A 10,407-nucleotide genomic window follows, 5' to 3' on the forward strand; every position below is an offset into this window, starting at 1 on the left:
TTAAATATTTCATATTTATTTCTGACAACATTAGATAAGGGTACAAAAAATACAACATACCAAGAATACTACGAGAGAGGAAGCCAAATTATCCAAGGCTACGACTACGTAGCAAAATGATCTTCTGTAAATGATGAACAGTGGCCGATATAGTAAAAATGTGCGCAATATAATGGAAGCAGAAAGATTCATGTGTGAACGGATTATAGATAATGTCTGACCAGTCAAAATATTGAAAATTCTACTTGACTAAGACAGTTAATTCAATAAATTTCTCGATTCAAACTTATCGGTAATTATTTACATTTTTCCGATGGATACTTTAATGTATCACTAAAAAAAAGAAATACGTTTACTGTGTAAAATCACTCGATTTTCGAAGTCAGCGACTGTCATATACTTTTATTAACAATTTCTTCGTAATTTTCTGAAACAAAGATCAGTTACGAGTTAGTATAGGATTGTACATTTAAATTTGAATATCTTTTAGACATGTAATCCCTTACTTTCTCAAATTGGGTTCCTTGAAATTTTTAGGTGCGCGCTTTCGTCGTGGTCGACCAAAAGTATGCGTACTACATGCACTGGCAATGCTGCTTTCTGAATCGCTCGAGTCTTCTCCGCGGAAAGATGACCTGTTGCTATGGTAAGTACAGTATAGATACGTATATTATATTAAAAGAATATATGTATAATATCAAGATATAATTACGACAGCCGGTCAAAACGTCGATCTTTCTACAAACTAATTTTAATCTAAAAAATATATATCGATAAAATTTCGAGATATTTGAAATTTTTTATTTTAAAAATGCCACTTTTGGACAATATTTAACCCTTATTATAAGAAGCTAGCGTCCGATAAGGGTTCAAATATTGTTAAATTCACCAAACACAATTTAGAATATTTTTCATTATCTTAGAAAATATAGAAACTGCCTATTCTCTCAACATTTTGACTGAAGGATTCCTTTGAAATAAAATTTATATGCGTACAACGATTGGCTGGAATTGTGCAGCTCCTCTGGAGTAGGTGTCCTCGATTTAACTTCGGAATTGTCCAATTTCTGCAATACCACTGTAGCAACTTTCTCCTTACCCACAGATTTAGACTTCCTATTTGTGTGGCTACTTTGTTTGTTTGTCGTTGTTGCAGCATCGGTAAAATCATCTGAATCCCTCCTAGTTAAGTTCTTCCCTTTTTTCTTCCGTTGTGTAGGATCTGATTTTTCCTTCAACGGAGTTAAGTCTCTATTATCGTAATCATTATTCATTAGTAAAGGCAAATTCACTGTAGAATGATTGAACACAGTCTCATTTATACTATTGTCCGAAACCGACGGTATTGGACAGATTTGAGATATTTTTCGAAGCGTAGTTGTTATTTCTGGTTCTGGTTCGACCGGAGCTATTGGTTTTAATGTGGACTCTTCTAAAACGGGAAACTTCAAGTCGTTTATGTCAAATTGCATGTCACGCGGATGGCGCACGTACATCAAAGTAAAATCATCTTCGTCTTCTTCATCCTCCATAGAGTAGCCTCGCCTTTGTGTAATAAAATTAACCAAATTTTGTGTCGGTTCACTCTCGGTTTTATATTCATCCTGACTGGTATCTTTTGAAGTAGACAGAACGGATGTATTACAACCGGTGTCTGTATTTACATCTTGACTACTAACACTATCATTTTCAACACTTCTTTCTTCAACGGATTCAGAAAAGCTTTTTAATTTACTTTCTGGCTCGCTTAAAGATGACTGTAATTCTTCCATAGACTTTTCATCGTCTGATTCGTCACTCGTTTCTGTTACTACCAAAGATCTAGATGTACTATTATCAATAGAAACATTTATATTATCAGTCTTCTTCTCGTCATTTATATTACAAGGCACAGTTTGGATATTGTTAAATAACCAACTTGGTCCTTCAAGAGGATCATCGTAATTTGTTGAAGAATCTTGCGGTGTTGTAGAGTTTTCTTTCTTGTGTTCATTTTTATCATCAGATTTGCAAAGAACCTTTGTATTATTATTATCATTTTCGACGGTCTTTTCGTTATTTTCTTCTGATGAGTCAGATAGGGATGTCTCTGGTATTGTAACCCCAATTTCAGAATCATCTTGATTCATATCGTTGCTATTTCCTGCATGAACACTGCCTTCATCACTTTCGTTCATCCTTGTTTTGTCTAACTACAACAAAAAAAAAAAAACAAATCTTAATTAAATCGTCCGAAGTTTAACGCCAGATAAAAGAAATTAATAAAAAAAAAAAACACGAACCAATCGAATGTTAATAGTTTGAGAATTTTGAAGAAATTTTGAAACATCATTGAGTTTTACTGTGGGACTTCGTATGTGTTCAATATTTCCATTACTACACCGCGTACTATTACCTCCAGAAAGTCTACCTGACTTTGGTCTGGTATGCTTTCCTGACATTCTTCCAGAATGTCTGCTACTTCTTTTACTCAACCTTCGTTCATTTTCTTCTACAAACGAATAAATGTTATGATCATATTTGTAATTCATTATGTAGTACTGATGCAACATACCACTACTTCTTGGTGAACTAACGGTCAGTCTTTCTGGCATTCTACGTGTACGGTCAGTGTCCTATAAAATAATGTAATATTGATAATTTAGTTACTGAAATGTTGTGACTTGAACTTAAATTTTTTCAAAATCCCTACATATCTATGTTGTCTCACAGCAACGGCTACAGGAGAGCTCAGACTGTTTGTTTCTTGATTTCTTGGTGGTGTGGCTACTTCTGGTATCACACTTAAGTTTGATACATTATTCATATCTTGCATAGTTACTCTACTCAAATTAATGGTAGGTTTTGTAATGGTATGCCCGCTCACCATAGGCTTTACCACTCCTTTGGTCGGCGATTTTGATGACACCCTTCTATGAGAGTCTCTTCCTAAAATCATTTTCTAATGCTTAATAGCAGTGTTAACGTTATCAGCAGAATATGAAATATAACTCCTGAAAAATCTTACTCCCAGTAGAATTATAAGGTGTATACAAATTTGCATTGGTAGATGCTGCAAATTCCTGACACATTGAAATTGTATTTGTCAAGTAACCAGTGATTGTTACTAACACTTTAAGCATCTCTTTAGCGTTCTTTGAAATGTTTATTATCACGGCCTGAAGCATATGTGTATATATTACATATTGATATTGCATTTACAGAATGTTTATATACACTTATATATATTTTACTTACATCTCGTTTATTACATGCTGAAACTAAATCTTGGACCTCCCCGTTCAAAGCAACATTTTGCGAAAATAATAACTGGCACTCTTGTTTTTCTTCAGATAATGCTTTCGCTAATGAATTGTTATTAGTCTTTAATTTTTCACATACTGTAACAGACAACGTATTCTACCATTAACAATCAATTTTATGAGAGAATACAATTTTTTTAACTATACAGACTTACAGGGTATGTATGATTTATATTTCATACATTGTGCTCTTTTTTTGATGTCCATAACCCTTTTTAGTTTCCGATATTTTTTTCGTATTTGAGGCATTTTTCATTTATTATTAAACCTAGAATGAAGAACAATGTTCAAAATATATATTTAACTGTTGTCAAAAATGAAAATTAACACTCAATGTTTAACCTTTGAGTGTTATCACATTTACTCAGACTACATACAAAGTATCACTCTGAGTGATTCTAAAATTCTGTAAAAATTGGCTAGGATACTTTCAGGTATATAATTTAAGGCCAAATAATCAAAGTTTTCTAAAGAAGTTGACGAAACTAGATATTTACAATTGTCGTGCAAAACAGTAGCGAAAATTAGTGTATAAAAATTTTATTGAAGTCACGAGAGACGCCAGGGTATCATTCCAATGTTAAATACTAAAGCATTGTTGTTCTGGTTATTCTATACACACATTTATTGAATTAAAAAGAATATTATAAAATTCAAGGAAACGAAATAAAACTGCATGAAATACATTATTACAAAAATAACGAAAACGTGCAACTGTGGTACATACCTCCTAATGCGACTAGACTTCCTTTGATATTGTAATTTCAAGGTATGTTGTTAAAATCCTATTTCTATCGTGCTTAGCCTAAGAACAATTGCTTAACCAGTTTTTAATATCGTACAGCCGCACAATTTATTTCATACCGAACGGAACAGTATATTTCCGCCGTTGCAAAAGCATGAAGTTAACAACGGAGGGTTAAAGTCATTGATTACGATTATAGTATATTGGCATCCTCTATATTAAATTAGAAAAAGTGTTAAATATACAGCTACGTATCTATGCACAAAGAACGTGTCCATGTAATACTTATCATAACATTTTTATAAAATTTTACATGAAAACCGTCTAATTAGAATTAAATTTCTTTAAAAGAAATTCGATAAACTCTCTTGTACGATATTCATCAATTTGCCAGAATAATATGAATTCTTACTTTAACACTTCGAACATTAAAATATGTTCTGAAACAATAATTTTTTTATTTTTTTATATCTACAATAAATGAATATAGTGAATATAGTGAATTAAGATTTCGTGTAGGGTTTCTGAAGGCTTAAAGTACAATTCACATATTATGCATATTTCGAGACTTCACAGAAACATCATTATTTACAAAAATTAAATTAGTTTTGATGCCATTTGAGCAAATTTGTTGATTACAATAGAATGTAATTGTGATAGAATGTCCTGTGAATTGCTGTCTCGAGTGATCCTATTGTGGTAAGATGACAAGAAGATCCCTGGCAAGAATGCTGCAGGAATGCAGATGTAAGCCGTCCGATTGGGTAATTCCACACGCAATTTTTGGTTCTAGCCGAACTATTGGCTAAAGCGTGTGACGTTAAAGCCTAACCATTGGATGTGAGCGAGGACCCCTTTCGCCCAATTCATATTGATTCATATTCAAACGAACTACTATAAATTAGGAGTCTTGCCAAAGAAAATTTATATATATTTCTTCAAACTCCCTATTGCAAAATAGATATATAATTCGTTTTAGATACGTAGAATTGTTCGATTACACGCGTGAAATAATATAAGTTTTATTTTTATTAACATTCTGTACATCACATGTTGTCGCGTTTTCCAACGATTCTAATTTTTCGAACATGAACCATAGAATACTATCTTCGAAAAGCGGCAACGCTGTATGTATGTAGGATGATAATATGTTTAGCGATCACCAAAATTATGGACATGTACATCAAAGATTTTGACGAAAGTTTCGATTCTAGTATATTTTACACCTGGGTGAAAACGCCGCTAGAATGTAACACCTGCATAATCTGTCCACGTCAGTCTACATGACTCTTGTAACATAACCTGAAATTTGTGATCCGGTATACAGTCTTGCCAATGATCAAGCCACTCGATTCTATGTCAGTTTTTGTGCATGTACATCCCCAATTGTAAACAAGGTATATTGAAAAATTGTTTGCGTTTCCCTACTTTCTTAATCTGAGTGTCAATATAATAATAGCGAGCATAATAACACAGAGATTGTTCATTCGCCCGCTATGTTCTGGTATATGTATAACTACGTGTGTGTATTCATTGTTCATAGAATAACATTGCAAAATGAATTGGACTTTTTGGCTGTTTATAATCGGATCCTTCGGCTGTAATTATGTACACGCTCAGGTTCAAAGGGTTCCACCAGGTGTGTCTCCTCAACACTATCACCAAGTGAGTTTTATCGTCTAAATCATTAAACATATGGTTACTATTTATGAAAGCATTATTCGTATGTATTTTATTCTTTTTGACTGTTTCACAAAGAATATTCAATTGTGACTTACAAATTATGCAAATACAATATTTTGTTTGTTTTAGCCTGTTCAACAAGTCCATCAAGTTCCACAACAAATGCCACAAGTTCCACAACAACAGGTAAACTCTTGTAGTAATTCATATACTACAGAATGTTGTTTAATATTATAATTATGAAATGTATAATGTGTTTATATTCTTAAACTTTCATAGTTCCAGCAACCACAAGGACAGGTACCCATGCATCAGGTTCCTGTTCAACAAGTACCTGTACAGCAACATATGCCAACCCATCAAGTACCAGTTCAACAAGGACACCATAACCATCCACAGCAAATACTTAATGCTGCCAACATAGTTCACGAAAAAGAGTATGTTCGTATAATTTTGATATTGTATTCTGGTATCAATTGTTTGAAAACTTTTTTCTTTTCTAGTCATATCCAAGAGCATATGGAAGTTCCACTAGATACTAGTAAAATGACAGAACAAGAGCTACAGTTCCATTACTTTAAGATGCACGATGCCGATAACAATAATAAGTTAGATGGTTGTGAACTTATCAAGTCTTTGATTCATTGGCATGGTATATATTTATTTACTTATAATCTTTTAAAATACTTAAAATACAATTTAATGATATGGTAATTATATGTAAAAGACATATTTCATATTTAGAACAAGGTAGGGAAGCAGGAGGAGCTCATCCTGGAGAAAAACTGTTTAAAGATGAAGAATTGGTTACAGTGATAGACCCAATACTTTCTGTGGACGATAACAACAATGATGGATACATAGATTATCCTGAATTCATACAATCACAGCAAAATGCAGCAGCTACAGGTCGTCAGTGATTGCATGCAAGAGTGTGACATTAAATGGAATTAAATATTAATTTTATTTCATTTTGAACAAAGGTACAGTTGCATTTATAAACGTGTCGTACTTTCCAGCTGTTGCAGTATAAGTAATAGTATGGACTATTACTTGCTATAGAATTGCAATTATTTTGATTTCTTTTTCCAAATAAAATAAATTTATAAATTAATCATTTATTTCAAAGTTACATACATTTCTCTTTCATGGTATAGAAATAAATTTGTTTTCTATCATTCCAACTACTATTTTTCCTGACATACATTTTTTATATCTGGAAAAATAGTACTGTAATATTTATGAGAAAAATAATTGTAATGGTAGTTAAATAAGGGAACACTTGTAATTAATATCTGTCACGTTAATATTCATGTGTTATACATTAAAGATACTTGATTTTTACATGACGCATAGGTTTTTTAATAACAATCTACTACTTTTGTGATACAAAACTTGTAATAGTTAATAAAATAATAGATTAATTGTTCATAAAATTTTATAATTTTTAAATCATGTTCTTTTAGCATTTTTAATCAATTGTTTTTATTGTGCTAAAAAAGTTGATGTATGCAATTGCAGTATTATAAATATTTCATAGATTTTCATAGTGTTTACATAATATGAATTATTTAAATTAACATAAGTACAACTACTCGTATAAAACGATATATTAAGTCATTTAACATGGGATTTGTTATACGATATTTATACCACCTTTAGACTACCTAGAATGCATCAGAAAGTGTTTGATATAGAAATTGAAATGATGGTTTTGTTTTTGAGTATCCTAAACAGGGACGTGGAACGTATCGTTGTAAAAATGATATATATATATACAAATATAGTTTTTTTACGAATGCTAGGTCGTCTTCCTCATGTAATGCCACAAAAATTATATGTGCATTCATATTTTATTGAATGAATTAAAAAATGATCATTAACTTTTCGTATTGTCAATTTTTTTATCTGAAACTTAATATAGAATTTAAAATTCAACAGTGCAGAGAGAAGTAAGTTAGTTAAACAAAAATAGATTTTATAAAACATTTTTAATATTTTTTTTCTGAATATATAAATTTAACAGAATATATAAATTTTATAGTACATTCGCAAATTTTGTACAATTATATTTACATAACATGTATTATACACATAACAACACTTTTACTAGATACCGAATTGATATTTTGATATCAATTGTAAGTTGGATGTCGAATTGAAATTATTACGATGAAAGTATTACTAAAATCCTTTAGTTAAATCAAAATATACTTACTTAAAGATACATTCCGTTAACTAAATAGTCCGGATCGTGAGCATACGGTCCATGACGTTTTCCACGTCTACGAACTACTCGTAGGCGGCATACTATTAATGTAGCTGTGATTGCTGTTATCGTAAGTCCCAAAGCTAACGATATAACAGCCCCTCTAGGTTTTAAAATTTCAATTTCATTTACTTGTTTTAGAGGTTCTACCATTACAATGTCTTTTCCATGCTCTTTGTTGTGATCTTTGATCACTATTAAATTTTTGTGTTCTGTACAGAGAAAATACATGAGTAAAAGAAGCATGGTGAAATTTCTAACAGATCACAATATTGTTATGCACCTTTAGGTTGTTCCGCTGCTTGAACATGGCTATGCTTTGGTGTTCCTTTGTTTAATACATTTTGTTTATTATTATTCTGATCAACTTCTTTCTGATATGTAAGGTGTTTCTCTCCTTGCTGATCGACTTTCTTAATTTCCATTGTTTTTAGCGGCAAGTCTGTTTGCTCATGCGATACCTAAAATAATATATTGTATCAGTACTACTATGATACTCGATAAAACGAAAATAGAACTTACATCGCAAGGTGGTGTAGTTGTAATAATTATGTTCCCCTCAGCTTCATGTATCTGTTTTTGTTGTACATTTGGTAGTGGAGATGGGGAAGGAAACACTTGAGTATTTTGCCATGAATCTCTATTCGGTGATACATAATGCGATGTATACGGATGTCTTACATCTAACATGGCACCGCTGGAAAATGGTTTAATATATAATTATACAAACAATTTGTCAAAGGTTTTGTTCGCTTTTATATTATTATAACATCTTACTTATCTGCTTCTTTTTCGCCTATGACACTTGATCCTTTGTGATAGAAAATATGTGGTTGTTTTTCTAGAAAATGATAAATCCGTAATATATTGTTAGGTTTTTCAGAATGCGATTGTATAGAGATGCTTTACTTACGTTCGTATGAATTTCTATTGTTTGGTTCATGATAAGAATTAACAGGATTATATATGTCTTTGGTTTGTTCGTATAAGGGTGGATAATCCCACTGATACCCAGGAGCGCCATATATTTTTTGCAGTGGAGCTACTTCCATCTGTTGCGCTGGATATAAAATAGGCTGTTGTTGTGGTATCATTGAATGGGCTATATTAGATAGTTCCCATGGCTTAGGATTAACTTCTGGAACACGAGCATACAATGGTGCAAGAGACTTCTGTGGATCTACTACCGGTTGATATTTTATAACATCAATTGGCAAACGTGATTGTGGCGGTTGAGGCCTTTGCATTAAAGGAGGAGGTATAGTTGGTTTCTCTGTAGGACATACGAGATCTGCAGCTTCATCAGATCCATCTGCACATTGTGGGATGCCATCACACACATTGTACACTGCAATGCAATCTCCAGATGTTCTACATTCATATTGATTGCGACTGCAAGCTATTATATAAAATATGTTACTATCCGTTCCTGTTTGTTGTTATTGGATCGTTTTTTAATTAACAGATACCTTGTTTAGTAGGTTGTGTAGTCAATGATAATTTCGGTGCCAAAGTTGCAATTAATTTTATGGATGGTTCAGTATAGGAATACTCCATTGGTGCAGGTTCTGCTAGGTTTCTGTTTATACAAAATATATGTGTGTAGAAATTGTTGATATATATGTATATATAATCATTACTCACCTAAGAGACTTTAACTCATGCTCTTGTTGAGAAATTCGAATTTCCTGCTCCAGTTGTGCATTATTTTCCATGTTATATTTAGTACGTATTGCACTACTATAATTTGCATGACTTGTAAATTTACATTTAAAATCATGCAATGTCCCACATTGAAAAAGATAACAAGATCCAGGTTTCTAAATTGTATGTTATATAAATAACAATTTATTATTGGAACGTTGATAAGTAAGGAATGTGTTACTCTTTTATTTGTTTACCATTAGTTACTTATATAATTTCATACAGGAGTGCATAGAAAACGTGAGAAAGTGTGCGTACCTTTTCTTCAAAAATAAATACGTCGCAATCCACAGTATCACAGCAAAACTTCAAGCATTCTTCCTTCGAATCAACCTCTGTTTCATTTAAATACTTAGCTCCCCTATCGCGAGATTCGTACGTTCGAATTATTTTATCTCTGTGTATGTCGAAGCTGTCGAGACACATTGGATAATTGTTCCTCACACTAATTCGTTTTTCATTTTTCTTCGTTAACGTTTCACCAGTCACACAGTAAAATATTGTAACAAAATGGAAAAGGATTCGCACAACTTTGTAAAACATCATCCTCACAACTTTCGGTAAAACCGCGCATGCTTCTCGAGATTCCCGTATAATCAATAACTTGAAGTATTATCTTATTAGTTGGCTCAGAGTCATTGAAAACTATATGCAAAATCATATGATATATTTGCAAGTGACGCAAGTATGACTTGCTTTTTACT

At 32.1% G+C, this 10,407-nt stretch overlaps 3 protein-coding genes across 7 annotated transcripts; 1 reads left to right on the top strand and 2 right to left on the bottom strand.

Moving 5' to 3' along the window:
- On the bottom strand, nt 1-4,348 carry LOC143362824 (uncharacterized). 4 transcript variants are annotated; one of them, XM_076803291.1, is made up of 10 exons: nt 4,030-4,348; nt 3,458-3,570; nt 3,238-3,380; nt 3,008-3,158; nt 2,693-2,928; nt 2,555-2,615; nt 2,283-2,491; nt 997-2,192; nt 507-635; nt 1-427 (listed from the first exon to the last, which is right to left on the bottom strand). In XM_076803291.1, exons 2-10 carry the CDS (start codon nt 3,549-3,551, stop codon nt 406-408), a joined length of 2,241 nt encoding a protein of 746 aa, XP_076659406.1. In that variant the 5' UTR covers nt 3,552-3,570; nt 4,030-4,348; the 3' UTR covers nt 1-405. The 4 variants fall into 4 exon arrangements, with proteins under 4 accessions (XP_076659406.1, XP_076659407.1, XP_076659405.1 ...); XM_076803292.1 differs by having other exon boundaries at nt 507-641; nt 997-2,188; nt 2,396-2,491; nt 4,030-4,340; XM_076803290.1 differs by having other exon boundaries at nt 507-641; nt 2,561-2,615; nt 4,030-4,327.
- A 933-nt stretch (nt 4,349-5,281) lies between these two features.
- Nucleotides 5,282-7,079, top strand: LOC143362937 (lymphotoxin beta receptor inhibitor). Its single transcript, XM_076803460.1, has 6 exons — nt 5,282-5,444; nt 5,591-5,712; nt 5,860-5,916; nt 6,010-6,167; nt 6,234-6,382; nt 6,475-7,079. Exons 2-6 carry the CDS (start codon nt 5,605-5,607, stop codon nt 6,648-6,650), a joined length of 648 nt encoding a protein of 215 aa, XP_076659575.1. The 5' UTR covers nt 5,282-5,444; nt 5,591-5,604; the 3' UTR covers nt 6,651-7,079.
- LOC143362935 (uncharacterized) lies at nt 6,801-10,337 on the bottom strand. Of its 2 annotated transcripts, XM_076803459.1 has the most exons (9): nt 9,962-10,337; nt 9,644-9,819; nt 9,469-9,578; nt 8,913-9,398; nt 8,777-8,840; nt 8,522-8,696; nt 8,283-8,460; nt 7,949-8,211; nt 6,801-7,644 (listed from the first exon to the last, which is right to left on the bottom strand). In XM_076803459.1, the coding sequence occupies exons 1-8, from the start codon at nt 10,247-10,249 to the stop codon at nt 7,949-7,951; spliced, it is 1,740 nt and encodes a 579-aa protein (XP_076659574.1). In that variant the 5' UTR covers nt 10,250-10,337; the 3' UTR covers nt 6,801-7,644. The 2 variants fall into 2 exon arrangements, with proteins under 2 accessions (XP_076659574.1, XP_076659573.1); XM_076803458.1 differs by lacking the exon at nt 6,801-7,644 and having other exon boundaries at nt 7,945-8,211; nt 9,962-10,336.
- Between the last annotated feature and the right edge of the window lie 70 nt (nt 10,338-10,407).

The sequence above is a fragment of the Halictus rubicundus genome, chromosome 18 (assembly GCF_050948215.1).
Source record: "Halictus rubicundus isolate RS-2024b chromosome 18, iyHalRubi1_principal, whole genome shotgun sequence".
Classification (NCBI taxonomy): domain Eukaryota; kingdom Metazoa; phylum Arthropoda; class Insecta; order Hymenoptera; family Halictidae; genus Halictus; species Halictus rubicundus.

Coding starts and splice junctions, on each gene's coding strand:
- LOC143362935 (XM_076803459.1), bottom strand. CDS start 10,249: ATGATGTTTTACAAAGTTGTGCGAATCCTTTTCCATTTTGTTACAATA. Junction 9,399..9,468: donor TACACAACCTACTAAACAAG/GTATCTGTTAAT, acceptor TTTATATAATAG/CTTGCAGTCGCAATCAATAT. Junction 8,461..8,521: donor CAACTACACCACCTTGCGAT/GTAAGTTCTATT, acceptor ATATTATTTTAG/GTATCGCATGAGCAAACAGA.
- LOC143362824 (XM_076803289.1), bottom strand. CDS start 3,551: ATGCCTCAAATACGAAAAAAATATCGGAAACTAAAAAGGGTTATGGAC. Junction 3,381..3,457: donor ATATAAATCATACATACCCT/GTAAGTCTGTAT, acceptor TGTCTGTTACAG/TATGTGAAAAATTAAAGACT. Junction 2,492..2,554: donor TAGTTCACCAAGAAGTAGTG/GTATGTTGCATC, acceptor ATTCGTTTGTAG/AAGAAAATGAACGAAGGTTG.
- LOC143362937 (XM_076803460.1), top strand. CDS start 5,605: ATGAATTGGACTTTTTGGCTGTTTATAATCGGATCCTTCGGCTGTAAT. Junction 5,713..5,859: donor CTCCTCAACACTATCACCAA/GTGAGTTTTATC, acceptor TGTTTGTTTTAG/CCTGTTCAACAAGTCCATCA. Junction 6,383..6,474: donor GTCTTTGATTCATTGGCATG/GTATATATTTAT, acceptor TTTCATATTTAG/AACAAGGTAGGGAAGCAGGA.